Here is a 22,604-nt window from a genome sequence, read left to right on the forward strand (position 1 = left end):
GCAGATGGAGGTTTTGACCACAGTTGCCAATCTTTTGTCGAGAAAACCCCTTTATTTTATTAAACCCTCTAGTTTAGTTTCATTTTAGATTTAACACGGTCAAACTTAGCGTTAGCGTATTAAAGAATATTTTTCAGATGTAAACACCTGAATTTTTCTCTAAATAGTTTTGGTCCGGGTACAATGCATATTAAAAAAAAAATTGTTTTTTGACAAGTCAGAGAAACAAATGTTTCAGGAGCCGTGGGCACAGTTGAACAAAAGCATCGTGTGACGAAGCGACCTGCTCCAGTTTTCGCCGCCGGATTCTCGCAAGAACAATCACGAGTCATGTGACTCGCGATTGTTCTTTTGGAAACTACAATTACTACTAATCGCTGAAACTCCACTAACCAAAATGAGCAGGTTTTCAATATATTGAATTGTTACTTTTCCAAATGGGTTCCATTTGTTTTTGGAGTGATCTTTTTCATTTTTGCGCATTTACTTGTTTCCTCTATTTTTGTGAAAACGAGTTATTCAAACGAAAAAGCATTTGAATCCCCCGCTTTATCAGGACGGCATACGCAGCAAAGAGGAGTACGTGTTAAATGGACGGATGTTAAAAATCAAATCAGAAGAGAGCTACAGAGATGGTTCACGCGAATTTCAAAGCTAGACATGAAATATCAATAAACTTTAAAGGGGGCACAAAGTGAAAAATATTAATCTGGAGTTTGTTCCGCGTAATGCCGCCGCGTTCTCGATACAACCATTTGGATATTACAATCGTAAAAAGTTTGAAAACATTGTATCGCTGAAGGCCAGCAGAATACATCTTTGAAGCAATTGAAGAAAATATCGTCATCTACAGAAGCAGAAGAAATTATAATTTGTTAATTTTCTGATGTGTTTGTTGATGTTATGGCAACGCAACACTTGGGCGATCTGCCTAGGGAAATGCCTTCCGGGAGGTCTTTTTAAGGGAAACTGGCCCCATATTTAGGCATTACAGATGTGACGTGGAGAAAATCTGGAAAACTCCACGTGGCCAGCCCGTCTAAGCGAGGCGCGAACTCCCAGTGTTCAGGGTTCGAAGGCCGCTTGGCCACTGGTGGGCTTTTCTGATGTGACGATCGAAATGTAAGCAAATCCAAGTGACCTGACATAACACTGAATAAGATTAATTAACTGTTGAGTGTGTTATAATGTTTATGTAGTTTCATTTTAGATTAATACACTAACGCTGTTTGACCGTGCTTTTAAAGAATATTTTTCAGATGTAATAATTTTGTTTAACTACAGTAATCGATTTTTCGGTAAGAACGACGTTTCCGAAGCAAATTCAACATTTTTTTCAATATCTAAAGTATCGCGGCTTGCTTTAACTGAAACCAATCAATTCTACTTTATATCCACAATGTTTATAATTTTATTATTTTATTTAATATTTTTCGTGGAAAAAATCCATTATTTAGCACGCTGTAAAGGATTTATCGCTTGGATTATTTATGAAATAACGCTATTCGGGCAGTAGGCAATGTAATTTTAATTTGTGTTCGATGGGTGTATCTATGGGCGCTCTGAGACATTAATGTCGATATTAAAGGAGAGATACTCTTACGAATTTTAACGTTATATTATTTTTACAATTCGTTAAAAGTATGTGTGTCCAGAATTTAAAAGGTGTTATTTATTGCTTATTTACACTGAAAATTTATGAAGGGTTATTAAAACACATTGAATGTTTCACCCGATCGGCAAGTGGTCTCTTCTGATATATTCTCGTGCATCTATTTTTATTAATTGAGAAAAATTAATACAAATTTAATTAAAAGTATTAAGAAAATCTTTAATCACCGCAATTTAAATGTAAAAACAAACTTTTTTGATTAGATAAAAAAGATTAATCTTGAGTGGCGGCACGAAATCGTGTCGTATATTCACAAGAAGGATTCTAAATCATATAACAAAGTATGCCAGATACGAATGGGAATCTCATCGAACTCTTATCTTAAGTATAAACATGTGTTAATTAACTTCTTAAAAGAAACGAATATTCGATATTAATGATATTGTAAATATTTTCTTCGTTGACATATCATTAGCGATTTCTTTTTTGGGAGACTCGGAATCGAATGCGGGGGAGACAGTCCGGGAATTTTTCAAGAATGATCTATACCAGATATATCGGATCTCTCTAACTACCCGGTTTCTACCATTGTTGGCCTGGCCGAACCCATGATGGACATGGGAGAAAAGGCACTCTTAATTCCTAAAGGGCGGAGAGAGAAGGAAAAATGAAAAAAAAAACCGTATTGAAAATATGAATATTTATTAATAGCGATACTGGATTGGGAGTTTTAACTCCTAATTTTGGTGTTTATCTGACTAAGACGGAAAAAATATGGAGAATTCATTTGGATAAGTTTTTAGGGAATTTTCAATATGATAATCGTTTAAGTTGCGATGGCTGGATTGCCGATCGGTTAGGATGGCAACCTACCGCTCTAGGGACCCGAAATCGAATCCGGAAGGGTCGAATCCCCAGGAGCTTTTCGGGGGTGGACCGCCCCGCTACGTCTGGCCCCGTTCAACATCACGCGACGTTCCCCATTGTGGGCTTATGGGAATCTAAAAAAGTGTCCCTTAGTGCTTACAGGACGGAGAAAGATTAAAATAAAATCACTTCAGTTTTTATAATTTAAACATTATTTAAAATTTTTAAAAATATATAAATTCGATTACTTGTGTTATGAAAAGGAATATTTTTTTCTAAATCTGTTAATTTTAGGAAAACTTTGCAGATATTTACGAGAAATTAACTCTGTTGAGCTGGCAACACTAATAAGCAGGAAAAATTTATTTTTGCAGACGGAAAACCGTCACGTGTCTTTGGCAGATTGGCACTGACGCAGATCGACAGGTAATCAGTTGTATCGAGAGCAGTTTCGCTGTCATTAATCGACTTTCTCCCTTGTAATTAGATAGAGCCATTTTAATTTTGAGAGTTGAGCAGTTGTCATCGATCGAGCGTCAAGTTGAAGAGCGATTAAGCTAGTGACGATGGATGCCGTAAGGGGAAGAGCGCTTCATTTTGTTTTTAAAGTCGGAGATCGGAACAAAACCATAAAATTTTATAAAGACGTCTTGGGTATGAAGGTATAATGCATTCATTTTTATTATCTCGATTGTGGATATTAATTTTCTTGCCTATGTTATGTAATATAAGGTATTTTAATTGGTAAAATTGCAGTTCTCAATGAGACTCCTCATTCAGAATTACAATTTTTGCCAATTAAAATACCTTAAAATACCAGTCGTCGAAGGGTGTCTAAAATTTGGGGGTTACACCCCCCCAGATCTGGTAAGGTTTGAACTACCTCATTTGTGTCTTTTAATTAATTTAGGTTGATTTTATAGTAAAGTGACAAACTAGAACTTTGAGGCATAGTTTTTGACACTACCATGCTTCCTATATTGATGCTTTACGTTTGCTGAAATTTGATCTGGATTCCAGAACTCACCATTGATAATGAGTTTGGATGTCATTTACTGTTTCTCACTCACCCTAGCTATTATAGATCAAAGTCTGTCTGTAATATGCATTATTACAGTTAGCCGCACTGTGGATTGCTGTCCTGTATTTGTAAATCAATCACTTTGCTCGAGACGCTCTATCTGAATATTCTTTATTCTGCAATTGCCAATTTAAATATCAATTAATTCTTTAAAGTATTATAGTTTTAAATTGGATGTGCTTTCGGAACTCTGGTGGATTTCTGAGTGTAAATTTTGTATAGCTTTTCTGATGGCTATTTTTAAATAATTATCGGTTTCAATCGATTGATAAAATTTTGATAATTTTTGTTTGCGTGTAGATAAAACTGTGGGGTTTAAAAACCTTTAATAATCTTGTTAGTGTTATATGTTATTATTTTGGTTTTGCTCTAGAGAACCCGAAAACGAGGCAGTGGGAACAGGTTTGGGCACGGAAGGATCGCTTCTGTCAACATTACGAAAATATGATTCTGATTTCAAATATCCTCTAGCATGCAATGCTGTCACACTAACCGATAGACTTTTTCACAGGAGAAAGAGTTATCCCTAAAATATTGCTTTCTTTAGAAATTACAAAAATCAAAATAGCTAGGTAAGAATTGAATGAAATCTTTATAAAGAAACCAGGAGATTGTGGCAGTTGTTCTGTTTTTGGGCCGGATCACTTTTTCCTCCTTCCCATGGCCCTTGAAAAATTATTTTATATTAACCCATTTGTGTTCTGCTATTCTTTGTGAAGTGTATTGTATTTTAATACTAGTGCTCTGACATTGTCAAGTTAGCGATGCTTCTAAGGAGATGTACATAGAGCTCAGGAATGCTGTATAAAAAAACATGGTTGCCAAGAATTAAGGATAAAAGAAAAATAAAATGTTTTTTTAATGTAGTGTTTCTGTAGATGAGTATTACTTGTTTGACAGCATAAGAATGCCAATATTAAAGATTCTAAACTCCTAAAAAGCAGTTTTATCTTTATTTTAGTTATATTTGTGGCAGTATAAGATATTTTTAAGCATTGTAACCAAAACTTTCTTTTTATTTACTTTTAATTTTTAAGCATTTCTAAAAATATAACACTTAATTAAATATTAATCCTCAGAATATACTTTTTAATACATTAACACAGTTACAGCATGGAACTGCAGCTGGACCATAAACTGGGCTTTAAAATAAACAAAAGCATGTTTTAATGGAAATATAACAATGCATTTGATTGTATAAACATTTAAAGTCTTTAATTTTGTTACCTATTCCAATGCCGAAACTAAAAATTCTGAAAACATTTACATATTATTAGAATAGAATTTTGTTAAAAAATACACTTAGTTTTCTTTTAATATAATTATGATGATAAAATAAAATGAAATTCATATAAAATTAATATTTTTGAGTATTGTAATTATTAATTAATTCTCAGGTTTTAAGGCACGAAGAATTTCAAGAAGGTTGTAAAGCGGCATGTAATGGGTAATTAGTCAAATTGATATATTTATTAACGTGTATTAAATTTAAAGTATAAATTCTAGATTATTTTTTAATAACAAATATAAATTAAAATTTAAATTGTGTTTTAATTGCCTCAACATTTTAAAGATAAGTATAAAATAATTAACTGTAAAGGATTGAATTTTATGAGAAATTCATTGTTTTTAACACTTTTATTATGTTAAAATGAAGGTTTTTGTTTTCCAATTTATTAGACCGTATGATGGGAAATGGAGCAAGACCATGGTTGGATATGGAGCTGAAGATAATCACTTCGTAGTGGAATTGACATATAATTACGGAATTGGTTCGTACCGACTGGGAAATGACTTTCTGGTACATTAATTTTTGTTTTATATATATATATATAATTTTTTTTTTAATTATATAAACAGTTTTTCATACAAAAAAAAAAAAAAAGATAGAATTTAAAATTAAAATAAGGGGTTGATTTATAACAGAGGATAAAGGGATTATGGTAATCTTTTTCTCCTTTGCGATCAATTGATTTAAAGTTAACAAACTTCTGCTGTAACTTCCAATCTATCAATTTTTAAAATGTGTAAATGTATTTTTAAATTAATATTCTATTTTATTGAAATCAGAAATTTCAGCTTTACCACCCAATGTTACAGGTACATTGATTAATTTGGCAAATCAGAATAAAAATTATTCTGATTTGCCAAAATCAGAATAATTTTTATATTCAGATTTATAGTTTATTCAGATTTATGTCCATAAATATTCAGATTTATGTCCATAAATAATATTCAGATTTATATTCAGAATATTCATATTCAGATTTATGTCCATAAATGAAAGAAATAATTCAATGGAACAACTTGTTAGAGCTTTATTTTATTAAATTTATTAAAATATTTACTTATTTATCACCTAATATGCAGGATGCTTAGTAAAATCCTTATATGCCCAAATTACTGACGAATGCAGATAGCTACAGTTATGAACGTGATGTATAATTACAATAAAATGACTTTGCACTACAAAACGTGACCACTTGCAGCACCCTTGGAAGTTGAATTCAGAAATTAGTGCTCCCATCTCAGAAAGGCTGCACAATACAGAAAAAAGTCAATTACAGAGTCATGGAGCATGACCAATTTATTATGAAAAGATGTTGATTCCTATCAATGCTATGTTCTTGCTAATCATGTTACAGAGGATAGGAAATGAAACCACGCGTTAGGCATAGACATGGCAAATTATTCTGAGTAATAAGAAGCTGTAGCCCGGATACAAATTTATATTTCCTATTCTGTCCCTAATTATCACAATTTGCTGCTTTGTGATGGAATTAGTGATGTAGCATTGACAAGAATTGAATACCAACAAATTAGCATTTCACATTACTCATGTATGCAGAGTGTCCTTTTGTACTAAATCAGTCATGCCCTATGACTTTGTAATTGACTTCTTTTCTGTATCATGCATCCTTTTCTAGATAGGAGCATTAACTTCAGTTTACCACTACAGGCTCTATGTCTCACCTCTAGCACTTAGTAACTATACTATGCACCTTGTTTATTATTTCACAAACAGTTTATTTACTAAAACAATAACATATTGTAATTTTACTTCAGTTTATTTACTATTCCTTTATTTTGTAATTACACTTTTAAGTATTGCATTTTATGATGACAATAATAATGATACATAATTAAGCACTGCTGTATTTTTCTCTAGCCTTTTTATAGAATAGAAATAAATTAATTTCCAGTTTCATTCTTGTCTAAAAACTTTATTATTATAAATTTGAATGTTGTTTTTTTTCTTTGTATTTGTAGGGGATAACTATAAAATCAAGTAAGGCTATTGAAAATGCCATTAAAAACAAGTATCTTATGGCAGAAGAAAATAATACAAAAGTAATCGAAGCTCCTGGAGGATATAAATTTTTTTTAAAAGATGAGCCTAACAATTCTCTAGGTACATAAAATTTTTATTTTAAAATAGTCATAAATTTATATCATTATGAAATGATTTAAGAGTTAGCAAAGTATAATTCTAAAATTATTATTTGTTTAGAAATAAATCTAAATTACAAAGTGCATGATAACGTCTACAAATGTTATGTTGATGATATCTTAATTATATGGAAAATAAGCCAAATATGGAAAAAGTCAATTACAGAGTTGTAGAGCATGGTTGATTTAGCACGAAAGGATATCCTGTGTACATGACTAGAAAGCATGAAATGCTAATTTGTCAGTATTTGATTGCCATCAATGCTGTAACATCTCAGTTTTTCCAAAGCCTGGAAATTAGTCAATGTGCAGCATTACATAAACAAAAAACAAAAATCTATATTGCTAGTGCAATGCAAAAGCAATCATTTCATAGTAATTTACGTTTCTGTGTGTATATTGTCTACTTGTATCTTGTTTAAGTAGAATCTATATACACAGAAATGTAAATTACTGCAAAATGATTGCTTTTGCAATTGCACAAGCAAATAGATACTTCTACAATGCCAGGAAGAGCTCTTTTGGTACCTGGATAAGTGTTAAAATGAACACCCCATAGATGAGATGATTTCAATAGCTCAAACTTTGCTTCCATAATTCTGCAGAAGTTCATTTTATTTACAAAAATACTGTGAAATGAAACATTCATAACACATATTAGACTTGAAATCTTGAAATTATCTACTAATTGTATAAGTTACATTATAGAAATAATTATGATACTGTTTCTACTTTATTCTAATATTTATTTAATATTGGAAAATATACACAACTGAGGTAAAAATAAGTAAACAGTAAACAAACTTAATTATACGAAAGTTTAATTTGTTAATAATTTGTGCTGAATTGTAAAAAAGAACATTATTTATCTCTTAAAACACATGCAGTCTTCGACACAAAATCTTTATATTAATAATAATTAGAACTTATAAATTTTAAAATTCTATATTAAAAATACAGATAACAATTACATATTTAATGATTAGTTTCTAATTAATTTGACTACTATAATTGTTAAAATTAATATGCAGTGGTGGCATATTTGATTACTTCTAGTCAAATTATTGATAGTAATTGATCATTTTAACATAGCTCAAAAATAGCTGATAATTGGCAGATCATTTGGCAATAATTTATTAAATTGGGTTATGGGTCGTCATTGTTATGTGTTGGTATGTATTTCATTTAATATCTCAGAATGGGATAAAGATTAAGAAAAAAAATTTGGCACAGTAACTTGTACATAAGAGATGTTGATTTTTTTTCAATACGTATCTCAAGTGGATGGGGAGATAGAGGGGGTCACACATCATATATCAAATGGTTTCAGACTAATTGAAAATTTTACTTGTTTGCATTTACAATATTTTTAAAAAATTGTTTCTGTAAAATGTGTAAAATTTTTCTGGCAATCTTTGTGTACAAAATTATAAGCATATTAATATATTTTTAAAATAGATAGCTGCCTACAATAATAACTTACCCAAGGCTCTAGACTAGCTATAAGATTTAATAAATCCTTATACAAATGCATTTTTTCTCAATTTTAAAATATACAGTAAACTCCCGATTATCCGGCTAATGGTGGGGAGATGTGGCATGGATAATCTGAACTATAATTATTTATTTCTAAAATACAACATGTAGATTCGACATAGATTCACCTTTTTCAAATTTTTCAATTAACGTTAGTTTTTCTTTTATAGTAAGTATGACTTTCTTTCAATTATTAGGCATTTTAAGGGTACTTATCTGAAAATTAAAAAAGCATCTTATTTTACATAATTTTATACTAAAAGTATTTGTGGGAGAATTATATCAAATCTTAAATTGTAATACGTATTATAACATGCAACTAAACGAAACTTTGTTTAAATGTACTCACTATCGTTTTCTCCTCTGAAAAGAAACGTTTGGCATGAAAGAAGCAGCCTAACTAAAACCAGTCCAGCTGACTTCAGATACCTCCACCACCCGCTTCAAACATCTAAATACGAACACGTGCACACTTATAGGATGCATAGACATGAAAGCAAGCAACTATTTAAAAAATACATACACATATTTTTTTTTTTTAAATTAAATTCATGCACGGATAATCCGCAAACCGGATAACCCACACATGGATAATCGGGAGTTTACTGTACTTTTGTAATACATTTAACAAAATGGAGGTCTAAAGGTGAATCCCTGGAATTTTGAGACCTACAACATCACAAATGTCTGGGGGTTTGTGAACTGCGGTACTCAGGGGGATGGTTTAGCAAAAATGCATTATTATACCAACCTGAGAGAGATGATCAAAAGTGACTCTAAAACTATACACACAATTAACGGATGACCTCTAGAAGAAAATTAATATTTTACTTTTGTTATATATTTTCTTTTGATTTTTTTTCTTGTTTTTTTTAATATCAATAAAAATCCTTAAAACAACAACAGAAACTTTGTCATCATTATATCATCTATTTGGACCTTGTTTATAAATAGGACTTATTATACTGGTGTAGTTTCTGATTAGCAAAGAAAGGAAGTCTTAGTCAACAGGTAAAGCAAAATATTTTCATCTGTACACCCCTTTTGTGTTTTGAACCTGGAAACCCCTCTTCAGCAGGTTTACAACATTCTGTAACAATTGTATAAAACTTTTAAACAATGATATTACACCTGACAATATTTCAGATAAGATAAAAATTACTTACATTTTCTCTAAATCTATTTCTTTCTTTTTTCTTTCTTTTTATTGTATTTAAATTAATTTTGAATCCTTCTTTGTTACAATGCTTGGCTACTGCTGAATTTGCATAATTTCCTTTAATTGATCTGATATGTTCTGTTATACGTATTTTAAGTTTTCTTTTTGTTTCATCTATCTATGTATGTTTTATCTTGTCCACAACTACCTTGTAAAGAAAAATGTAAAACATTAAGGACATAGAAGTAAAAAAAAAATTTTTTTGTCATCATTGCTTTGAAATTAAAATGTTGTTCATGAATATTTTTAATATTATATAATTATTTATCAAACTTATACTTCCTCTATACTTTTTATGTGCAGATCCAGTTGAAAAAGTAATTTTGACCAGCTCCAATTTAAAAAAATCACTAGGTAAGTAGAAATAATCTTAAATTTTTGTGTATTAAATAATTTGAGCAGCTCAAGTTGTAAAGAGTTGTTTTTGTTAAACTTTCTGACTTACATAAAATTTTACTTTTATAATTTTCCTAAATATTTATGCAGCAACTGCAGCTATTTGCACTGAATTTGATTGAAGCAAACAGAAATAAATAAATAATTCTGTTCAGCTTACTGAATAAATAATTTTATTTATTCAGTTTCTTCATTCAGGAAAAATTACAAAGGTGTGCTTTAAAATGTTCAATAAAAAGATTAAGATGTATGCCACTACAAACACTTTATAATCAAAAATTTTCCATACTTTTTTGCTTCATAATTGGATCTTTCATTTACTTCATTTATATGTTTTTATATGTTTCTGTAATTTTTTAAAATTTTGTTCTAGCCAGCAATAATTTACATAAACTTTTGTCAGTAAGCAACATCATTATATACTGCTGTTCCCTGGCCTATGTAAACTATAAAAATAAATTTATAAATAGTCTGATGTTGAACATTATAAATGCATTTGTGCAATAACTCATTATACTTATAACACTATATTTTGAAAATGAGATTGTTGTCATTGATCAATTGTTCTCAACTATTGTTTGTGGCCTTAAGATCATCTCATTTCATAAACATTTTTACTTGATCGAGTAAAAATGTTTATGAACAAGTTATGAACATACTTGATCAAGTAAATAATCTTAAATTATAAGATTTGAATCTAAAAATGCAAATATATAACAGCATCTATCAATTTAATTATCATATTTAATGTAGTTGCTATTTCTTATCTTAACGTATTTTGAAACAGTACCAAACTTATGCTCTTCCATAATTCATTTACATCATTAAGTATCCTCCCAAACATTATTAAACAATTTGCGACTTGTTCTGAGTATTTTGGCCTTAATAGGCCAAATACTCAGAATCAGGATATTGATGTTTTGCTACTTCTTATTGTCTCTGTTATAATCAAATGATTACTCCAATTCACTACTGTTTATATTTTATAATATAAGTCTACAACAGAAGATTTTGTATATACTTTATAACATTACAACTATTTATAAGTTTACAACAAAACATTTTATAATGGAAAATACCAATGTGAAAATTTACTTCTAATTATGTAATAAGTCATAAAATTGATTGGATTTTTATTTTTAATTTGCAGCTTTCTGGAATGAATTATTAGGAATGAAAGTATACGAACAAAATGACCATATGGCACTTTTGGGATTTGCTGACAATCAGGTATCTATATTTTGTTTTATAAAATTCTTGTTACACTAAATAACTTCCAAAATTTTCACATTTTTATTATCTATGAGAAATTTCCAGTTAGAAATTAGACAAAAATTTTGAAAAATACATTATTTAAATCAAATGATTGAATATGTTTTTGGATTTTTGTGATTATCCTATCAGCAATATTCAATTTTGCATGCAAGATTTCTTTTCAATTGTTCTTAGTTTTCATTACAACTTTATAAATTTATCCTTTCAATTTAATAGTGATAGATTTTGATATACAGCAGAAACTTGATGAAGATTTTACACTATTAACTTGTGTTGTGCACCAGTTAATTATATTAATATGATTAATTACAGTTGGAGTTTTACATTATACTTTAACAAACATAAGTTAAACCTATGTTTTATATTTGTTAAATATAAAGAATCAATGCTCAGTTTTTTAAAATGATAATGTACTTGCAAGTTTGCTATTTAAAGTGTTGTGTAAGTTCAAAATAATCTCCATTTAGTTATGGTTTCATAAAATATCACAAAAGTTTCATGATGAGTAAGAATTAATTAATTTCTTTTTATTTTTGTTTATGAACTTGAGCAAACTTAATTTTATTTATTGTATGAATTTTCACTTGCATACAAATATTTTTAATAGAAATCCAATAATAAGTATTTAAAAAATATTTTCAGTGCAAACTGGAGCTAATAAGCATAAACAAAGATGTTGATCATGCTACCGCTTTTGGTAGAATTGCATTTGCCTGTCCAGAAGACCAAGTAATTTATTCTTTTTATTTTGAATTTTTAAAGCTATCAAATAAAAATATTTACTTATTCGACTTTATGTAATAATTCCACAGCTTCCAATAATAGAACAAAAAGTCAAAACTGCTGATTACACTATTTTGACTCCTTTAATAAGTCTGGATACGCCGGGAAAAGCCACCGTCAGAGTTGTCATCATAGCTGATCCAGTAAGTGCAATTAATTACAGTTTAATTTTTAAAATGATGAGAAATGAACATACAGAATGATAGATCTTAATCTATATTCAGTTCACACAAATGATAGAATCTGCATTATATATACAGTGGTATTTCGTACTTTGAACAATTCCAAGTTGGAACATTCCAGAGTTCAAACACTACATTCAATCTGAAGTTCAAATGATGCTCCTGCATTAAACTGTGCACACAGTAAAAAAATGTGCTCACTGCATAAACACTATCTGTTGTGGGCACAAATCATATTCTGCTCTCATTGTTAAAGCATCTCTTGCATTACACTCCAGTGTTTTCACTGTTTTTACACTTTACTTTTTGGTGTGTTTGAGTGTATATATAAACCCCTACCTATTAACCATGGCATCCAAGAAGAATGTGGAAGCAACAAAGCCTAAGAAGGTTATAGTACTAACAATTGAGGTAAAAGAGGAACTTATTGTAAAGCAGAAAAGTAGTATACTCGTGGCGGATCTGGCAATCATGTTTAAATGCCAAAGTTGACGGTGTGCAATGAGTAAATGCCATTTTCATTTTATTATACAGTATTTGCATATTTTACTTATTATTTTTGTCTTTTAATTTATTATTTTGGACAATTAATTGTGTTATTTTTATCTTAAAATATGTATAGTTGCTGTTTAAGTTTATCAAAATGGATATTGTTTAGCATCTGGGAACGGATTAATTCAATTTCCATTATTTCTAACAGGAAAAATTGATTTGGACTTTGAATGATTTAGAGTTTGAACTACTTCCTGAAATGAATTAAATTTGAAGTACGAGATACCACTGTATCTTGTATAGTCAATTACAGAAGTAGTTATATTGTGATCTACTATTCAGGGTCCTAAATTATTCAAATTCTTAATATCTCTCAAAATAGTCACAACAAGTTAATGTTTGGATTACTGTTCAACTAATGTCATAGTAAATTTTTAATAACTAATGTTTGATATATAAACATTTCCACTTTCATACCAGAAGTTTATGACTGCAACATATGTGAAATATGTATAGACATCCGAGAAAACACACAATCACAATCCTTAGATGATTCACAAACACTTCATTTTTTACATATTATAATGAAGTTTGTGCACTTTAAATAAGTTAATGTTAAGAAATATATGTTAAGAAAATATATTGTGATGATAACTGTGATTATTATGGAAAAATTTTCATTTTAACAGTATAAAATATAAATTGTAATAGGAAACATGCCTTTTATACAATGGAAATTCTTCAATATGCTAATGTTTTCAGTTAGCTTTACTAGCCTTTGAATCCAGTTTAAATAGAATCAAACAGAAAACACAAGATGGTGGCCTAACTGCCTATCTCTATACAAAATACTTTGTATTTAATGACAGGTATCTCTCATATAACATGGTGATTACATTCTGAAAAAGAGCCATGTTATGCGAATGCATGTTATACGAAACAAAGGACTAGTGCAAAACATAGGGTTAGGTTCCAAAAATTAAAAAAATATACCATTCTTCTTCATTACTAAGAGAAATATGTTTATGAAAGCAATCAATAATTAACTAACAATCACAGTCAGAAGCATTGTATTACATGTTAATATTAATTTTAGTTAAATGAGGACATTTTATTTTTACATTGTGATCTGAGCTTTTTTGCTGATCTCAGTCAGAAATATTAGCAATGTCTTCATTTTTTTTATTTTTATCATAATTTTTTATGGATGACTATATAAAAATAAAGATATGTTATTACAATAAATTACCAAATGATCACCTTAATATTGGGCTATAATATGGCTAATAAAATGATTAGTATAAAGTAATTTGACATTAGAGGTAGACGTTAGGCACCATCTCTTAAGTAAATTAATAATTATAATTAAATAAATAAATTATTAAATAAATTTAGAACCTTCTGGAATAAAAGAACTGGCCTGGGACGGGGCTTGAACCCGCAACGTCCGCTTGCTGTGCGGTGCGCTTGCCAGTTATGCCACTCAGACCCCGAGCGAGTCTTCGCTTCCAGAAGTACATTAGATAAGATATAACCTTACTTGGTTAAATACATCACTGACTGGGGACGACTCCATCGCCCATGACCCCAACGGCACTCAGCCAGCTAACGTAATACCCGGCGAGGTATATATATATATATATAAATAATAACAACCCAAAGCCCGAGAAGTATACAATAAATCACCAAACGATCGCCTTAATATCAAGCTATAATATGGCTAATTAGCCATTATATGGTATGATATTAGCCATATTATAGCTCGATATTAAGGCGATTGTTTGGTGATTTATTGTATATTTCTCGGGCTTTGGGTTGTTATTATTTATATATAGATATGTTATTAATCGAAAATGTGTTCTAGTGGTTAACATTTGTTCAATCGAGCACCAGGTGATTTTTTTTCCAGAATTTGTGTTTGAATAACCAATTGTTCAAGTTGGGAACTGTTTGAATACCAATATACCACTGTATTTTGTTTATTTTTACAAATGAAGTAATCATTCATAGGTAAAGTTGCCCTACTCAGACCTATTAGAGTCTGAGTATGGCAACTTGATGTATTTGATGTATTTTGATGAAATATATGTTAGATGGACCATGGGGAAAAGGAAAATGCAAAAAAAAAATTAGTTCAAATTTCTACTACTAGGTGAAAAAATGGCACATAAAGAACAAGAAACACAAAATGGAAACACACAAAAGGTTCTTACTCACGACATTTGTTCAATGTGCAATCCATTTGCTTCAATTACGTGTTCAAAGCACCTTACAGCATTGTCGACAGTAGACCGATACGTTTCTTGAGAAATTGCAGCAATATGGCTTGTTATGCTTGCTTTCAATTCAGGTAGAGTTCGTATGCCTCCTCTGTAGACATGATCTTTCAGATATCCCCACAACCATATGGATTTTGCTTGAATTGAAAGCAAGCATAACACACCATATTGCTGCAATTTCTCAAGAAATGTATCGTGCTACTGTTGACCATGCTATAAGGTACTTTTAACATGTAATTGATGCAAATGGATTGCACATTGAACAAATGACATGAGTAAAAACCTTTTGCATGTTTCCATTTTGTGTTTCTTGTTCTTCATGCACCATTTTTCACCTAGTGGTAGAAATTTAAATTAATTTTTTTTTGCATTTTCCTGTTTCCCATGGTCCATCTAACCTATATTTCATCAAAATATGTCAAAGAGAACAGACTCTATACAGCCTTCTTGATAAAGCACTGAGTTCAGCGTATTAACGCTGAACTCAGTGCTTTATCAAGAAGGCTGTATAGAGTCTGTTCTCTTTGACATATTTTGATGAAATATAGGTTAGATGGACCATGGGAAACAGGAAAATGCAAAAAAAAATTAATTTAAATTTCTACCACTAGGTGAAAAATGGTGCATGAAGAACAAGAAACACAAAATGGAAACATGCAAAAGGTTTTTACTCATGTCATTTGTTCAATGTGCAATCCATTTGCATCAATTACATGTTAAAAGTACCTTATAGCATGGTCAACAGTAGCACGATACATTTCTTGAGAAATTGCAGCAATATGGTGTGTTATGCTTGCTTTCAATTCAAGCAAAATCCATATGGTTGTGGGGATATCTGAAAGATCATGTCTACAGAGGAGGCATACGAACTCTACCTGAATTGAAAGCAAGCATAACAAGCCATATTGCTGCAATTTCTCAAGAAACGTATCGGTCTACTGTCGACAATGCTGTAAGGTGCTTTGAACACGTAATTGAAGCAAATGGATTGCACATTGAACAAATGTCGTGAGTAAGAACCTTTTGTGTGTTTCCATTTTGTGTTTCTTGTTCTTTGTGTGCCATTTTTTCACCTAGTAGTAGAAATTTGAACTAATTTTTTTTTTGCATTTTCCTTTTCCCCATGGTCCATCTAACANACGAAAATTATTATTTTCGTGAACTATTAGTACTTCAGTGTGTAAATTTTCTTTTCTCGTCTCCATACACATGGTCCTTCGCAAAAATTGTTTCAATTTTGCCAGATCTCGACGCTCCTGATTCTGGTGTTGCCAGATGTTTTTCCCTTGTTCCATAAGTGCTTAGCACCATATAAGGAAATTTATAAAGATCTTTTAACTAGAAGCAAGCAATCTAAAATTACATACACTTTTTGCAAAAGGTAAAACATGAATCTGAAAATAATGCAGAAAAATGCTCAGAGGATAACGATAACTCAAAAATAAAATGCTCTCGATTAATAGTGCTTTTAGTGATGACAAAGAAAACATTGTTTAATTTAACATATTAATTAATATGTATCACTTAAGAAAATTTTAATAAAGATATTTATCTTAATTATAAAAATATAGTAGCATGTTTTTTAATTTTTGGAACCTAACCCTTCTTTTCGTACTAGTTCTTTGTTTCGCATAATACGGATTCTCATAACACGGCAATTTTTTGGAACGTAACTATCGTGTTATACGGGGGTTACCTGTATCTGTAAATTGTGATATTTTTTTCATCTATTATAATCATACAGATGTCTGCTAATTTTGGTCCTGTAATGGATCCCATTGCAGTTCCTTTCTTTCGTCTGTAAAAACCTATAGACATTTTAAAATAATTATTTTTAAAAATAAATTCAATAATTTTTTTTGAATTTATATTTATTTAAATGTTGTTTGTGTTTAAGTGAATATCAGAAAAAAGAAGACATATTGTCACATTTTGGTAAGTACATGACATTACTATATCTAATAATAATCAGACATTCAATTTATTTGCTGATTTTAATGAATGGAAACAGAAATATGAAGTGGAAAATACTGTTAAGTACATTATAATGAGTGGTTCAGAAACAAACATTAAGCCTAATAATTCTATATATTATAACTGTCATAGATCTAGTTACTTCAAAAGTAAGGAAAAAGGTATTTATCAATTAAAAATAGAAGGAAGCAAAAAGATTGATGGATTCTGTCCATCCCAAATGAAAATGAACATAAAAGATAATGAAAAGTGTCTTGTTACCTTCACTCTGCAACATGTAGGCTATCAAAATGAATTATGTCATATAGTTTTGTCATGAAATGAGAGAAGTACATTAGCAACAAAAATTTATTCAAGGAAATCTTTCAATGCCATAATAGAGGAAGTCAGAGACAGTCTATCAATACCAGAAGAGCTACAAAGACTTCATATAGTAACCAGAAAGGATCTACATAATAGTGAGAATAATTTCCAATTGTCATCAAATTATGTAAGACATCCAAATGATTCAATAAGTGTAGACACCTGGGTGAATGAAATGAGAGATGGCAGTGATGATTGTGTGTTGTAAGAAATGGTGAAGAATATCTTCATTTAGCAAAATCTGACTTTGCTTTAGCTGTTATGAATGATGGTCAGGTTTTTATGTTATGTGTTTAGGAAATGATGTTGTGTGTATTGATGGGACTCATAGACTTAATGCTTATGATTTTGAATTAATATCACTGATAATAATTGATGATATGTGACAAGGTTTTCCTTGTGCTTTTTTGTTTAGTAACAGAACTGAAAAGGAGATATTACAGATCTTTTTTTCTAAGATTAAAGAACGAGTAAGCTCTTTGTCACCAAACATATTTGTCAGATATGGCTGACTCAGTTTTCAATGTTTGGGTGCATGTTATGGGGAATCTGCTCAAAGATTATGTTGTTCGTAACATATTGACAGTGCAGAGTGCAAGAACCTCTGTAAAATAATGTCTAAAGAGAAAAAGGCTGAAGTGTATAAAATTATACGATCACTGATGAAAGAAACAGATGAAGAAACATTTAAATTAATTTCAGAAGCAGCAGTGATAAAGTTAGTTGATGATCCTAAAACAACTTATTTTGGACGATATTTCAAAGAAAACTATATGAAAATCGAAAAATATTGGTCTTATTGCTACAGACTACATTGTGGCCTAAATACAAATATGCACATAGAGAATATGCATAAATGCATTAAACACGTATATTTGCAAGGAAAGAGTGTAAAGTGTCTAGATAAAGCCATTCATGCTTTAATGACTTTTTTAAGAGATAAGATGTATGATAGAATCATTGTCATGCATAAAGGAAAAGTAACAAGCAAGCTTTCTGATCTGAGAAAAAGGCACAAAACTAGCTTAAGCTTATGCAAAGATCTTGTTATTAAAGAAGATAACACATTGAAAATTCCTTCAGCAAATGGATCAGATATCTATACAGTGGCTATGGTAAAAGAAAACTGTGAATATCAAATAGTATGTAATGAGTGTAAATCTATATATATATAAAACTAGCAGACCCCGCCACACGTTGTTGTGGCTCAAAATGTATCTATTATAAATATATAACACTTTCCCCATGGGAGGAATTTTTCGAAAAATCCCTTTTTAGTGTATATTCTGTTGACGTACCCTATTAAAACGCAATAAAAAAACGAAAAAAACCGCATCTAAAATAGTATAAATAGAAGCAGAGTTCTTCATGGTAAGCCTTAATCCTGTCCATCTCTCGGTGGGGGGAATTTCGACATGTATATTATATAAAAACGCGTGCGTATTCGAATGCAGCGTTGTGTCAAAATTTCAAAGGAGTCGGTAGGAACAAACGAACATTACATTTTTATTTATGTAGATAGAAGATCTGCTTTAGTTCATCCTCGCAGAAAAGCAAACTTAGGGCGTCGTACTCGTAGCGCCATCTGTTGGACATAAAAGCCTTAGCCCTAGATGATATGTTTTAATTTATATGAATGTTTAACGGAATAATATACAGCCTATGTCCACCCTGAAGTTCCATTCTAAATATTGGTGAAAGAATTTTTGAAATCGGATGCGTAGTTTCGGAGATTATACTAATATTATAAAGAGGTAATGTTTGTAAGTAAGTTTGAATGTAGCGGGTAATCTCCGAAACTACTTCATTCCTAATCCTAAGAAAAGAAATCTTAAGTTCATCAAATATCTTAATGAATTCTGAAGGGCATTCTGCTTGGAATTCTTAAATGCAAGAATGCAGTGCCATAACTAGGCAGGTGCAACATGTGCACCCGCACAGGACCCACTTGGAAGGGGGATCAAAATGCATGTATTTGTTTTATTTTCCCAAACCTAATTAATTAATTAATTAAGGGGCCTAAATGCAAATTCTTGCACACGGAACAGGAATGGCTAGTTACGTTTCGATGATTAAGAAAAGCCATAAGGGTACGACTATGCAGACACGAGCAAGAATATGTGGCGGAAAGAGGCGAGACGCGATAAATATCAAACCCTGTCTGATATGTGCCAGAACCAGAAATTCGCTCTCGCCAGCGAGATTTCTCGCTTCTCGCTTGTGCATGGTTTTCTTTTGCGAGAACTATATTGCTCGCAACCTCTCTCTCGCTACTAAATTCGCGTCTGCATAGTCACACCCTAACACGTTCTAAACGTTAGCTGATGCAACCACGATAGAGGGTTAACTCTTAAATCGTCACTCTCCTGAATCTGTCAGTGAAAAAACGAAACAATCTTACACGAATGTTTACAATTCGGTGCCGAATACCAAACCATTTTTTAAAAAATAACAAGAAACTCAACTAATTAAATTCGAAAAAACAAATAACCAAATTCGCTGTAGAAACACCGTACACATGACCTCAGCACCCAAAATGACAATTACCGCGATGCATCACTGTATCGCATCCACACCTTGCTGAACATACGCGGATAGAGATCGATCAGATCACTATAGTTTGTTGATATGACCTATTTGAACAATGACCAAAGTTTGGAATCAAACTCTGATTAGTTTGATTCCAAAAGAATATGCACTCGAGACAAATTTACCTTTACCCGAATTTATTTGTGGGATAGATTTATTTATTAAATAATTCTATCAGTTTTAATATAAGGGGATAGCACGTGTGTACTTTTAAAGTGTTCTTATAGTTATTTTAGTTTTATTTTTTTCAGTTTTTTTGTAATGTACAGTACGATTGTCCATTCGGCTTTAGATCGTTTTTAAAAGAGACGAGGCGAAAATCGCCGGTTTTTACGGAGCACGTGAATTTAGAATCATTGGATTTCTAGCAAGTGGGATATGAAAATGTCGGGCTTAGAGTTGTTATAACAGTGAAAGTTGTCCACTTTTACATCACTTTCAGACTGCACTTTTTTTGCAAAGTGAAGAAACAAGATACTGTATTTGCTTCGAAATTACTAAATCGGCAAGAAAGTTGTCCCACTTAACATTAAATTCATAACTATGTACTGGTATATTGAAAATTTTGCAAAATTTTATGTAAGTATTGCTAGTAAACTAGATATTGAAATACTGTATATTCAAGATTTATTGGGCTGCAATTTGAAATACGCCAGCAGCAAGTTGCTCAACTTTCCTGGAAACATTTAAAATTTTGGTAGCGCCATCTGTTATCATATTTTATTTTAAAAACTTTTTATATTTTTAACTATTATAAATTGGCAAAAACCGTAATTTTGAGGTTAGGAATGAGTTTTATAAAAATTGTAAATGCTAATAACGAGTAAAATCGTCATTAATTCCGACGCTACTGGAGATACAAACGACCACATTACCTCGACCTTTAACCACCAAAATTTAACGGCATCAATCCTTCTAAATAAATAAACCTCCCTGAAACATTTCAGAAATTTTCGACAAAAAGCACAGGAGTTATTAAGCTTCAAACAAGTGAACAAAATAGTGCTTTCCACACGCACAAACACACTAATATCCATACATACAGAAATTACCCCCGAATTTTTCGCATTTCTCGACGTTTCAAGGTGATATAAGTCCAAAAATGTAAAAGTTTGGGGTAGATCCGGCAAAAAATATAGACAGACGAACGACAGTGGGAATTTATAGGTCTACAATTTTTGGGCTGCAATTTGAAAAAATTGTAGACCTATAAATTCCCACTGTCGTTTGTCTGTCTATCTTTCTTTAATATCGGGAACGAAGTTAGATAGATGAAAGACATGACCAGATATGGAAGCCTTAGGGGCAGGAGATCCCGATTAACTACTGTATATATGAACGTCCGATGTAAATCGGAAGTCACGTTATTTCAATTCAAAAATTTTCCTCTAAAAGGTGTTAGATAGATGACCGGCACGACTCTATTCTTAAAGGAAAAGTACGATGTACAGGGACAAGCAACTACTAATTTGAGGTGGAGTGCATTATATTTTTTTAGAAATATCTTTTGAAAAATATGACAGGCTAATCTGTATCTTAAATATAGTTCAAAGATTTCAAGTTAAGGAATCCAAATTAATCGTACGATTTTAAAGTATATATCTAATTCTGAAAATTATACCATAAAATGAGAACTAATAAGTTTGCAATTACTTCAAATTTGATTTAATCATTATTTTTTGCATAAAGTGACAAACATTAGTTTTATAGAGAAAATTACGCAATAACATTTCAAAAACATTTATTGTTTTATTACTCAACAATAAAATTTTCATTGTGTAGAACAAAGAACAGAGAAAAATTTAAGAAAAGAATAAAAAAAATGCTTGACGAGATTTCGGGAGGAACTATCTTATGCCTTATTTTGACGGTCAGATGTTTAGTGGAAGTATTGATCGGCGGATTCATCTGTTATTTAATATTCAAAATCAATCAGTTGGAATGTAACCACCATCGCTTCCTTTGTCATTTAGAGGAAAATGAGATTTCTGGACAGAAATCGGAATGGTCAGAGATCGAGGTCGACGCGAAAGGAAATAATACTCTTTCTGCAACCTCTTCTTTTACCGAGGGGAGAGCTCTATATCTGGATTGTAATTCAATCGAGAGTTCACTCGCCTCGGAAAGTAAGGAACAATTTTCATCTAAAGAAACTTGCGAAGAATCGATACAGTTTATAAAAATAACATCTAGCTATAAATCATTCCAAGAAATAATTCAAGGAACTGGTCAATATACAAGACGAAATAGACGAAAGAAATTCTGAAGTTCCGATATCTCGAATTCCTTTGGCCGTAGATAAAGAAAAAGAAGCACTTATGGACACTTCCGAAATGGCCAGGCCGCGTTTCTTTATGCAGCGCTCGAGAAGCGCTTTACAGCGAACCCTCTGAAACCCGTTTCTAAATGCAGCGCTGCAATGTAGCGAACCGTTTCTAAACGTTTGCTGCAAGAGGTCGCTGCAGCGAAGATAAAGCAGCTTTTACGTCCGCTACACGTGTAAAGC

General features: G+C 31.1%; 1 protein-coding gene across 2 annotated transcripts; it reads left to right on the forward strand.

The window, feature by feature from the left end:
- The first annotated feature begins 2,824 nt into the window (after positions 1–2,824).
- Positions 2,825–12,437, forward strand: LOC111641852 (glyoxalase domain-containing protein 4-like). 2 transcript variants are annotated; one of them, XM_023388094.1, is made up of 9 exons: positions 2,827–2,905; positions 2,967–3,141; positions 4,958–5,007; positions 5,241–5,361; positions 6,831–6,972; positions 10,069–10,119; positions 11,312–11,391; positions 12,079–12,165; positions 12,249–12,437. In XM_023388094.1, exons 2-9 carry the CDS (start codon positions 3,046–3,048, stop codon positions 12,420–12,422), a joined length of 801 nt encoding a protein of 266 aa, XP_023243862.1. In that variant the 5' UTR covers positions 2,827–2,905; positions 2,967–3,045; the 3' UTR covers positions 12,423–12,437. The 2 variants fall into 2 exon arrangements, with proteins under 2 accessions (XP_023243861.1, XP_023243862.1); XM_023388093.1 differs by having other exon boundaries at positions 2,825–3,141.
- Positions 12,438–22,604: the final 10,167 nt, after the last annotated feature.

This window comes from Centruroides sculpturatus, unplaced genomic scaffold (genome assembly GCF_000671375.1).
Source record: "Centruroides sculpturatus isolate CEXI.00-Female unplaced genomic scaffold, Cexi_2.0 scaffold1327, whole genome shotgun sequence".
Taxonomy (NCBI): Eukaryota; Metazoa; Arthropoda; class Arachnida; order Scorpiones; family Buthidae; genus Centruroides; species Centruroides sculpturatus.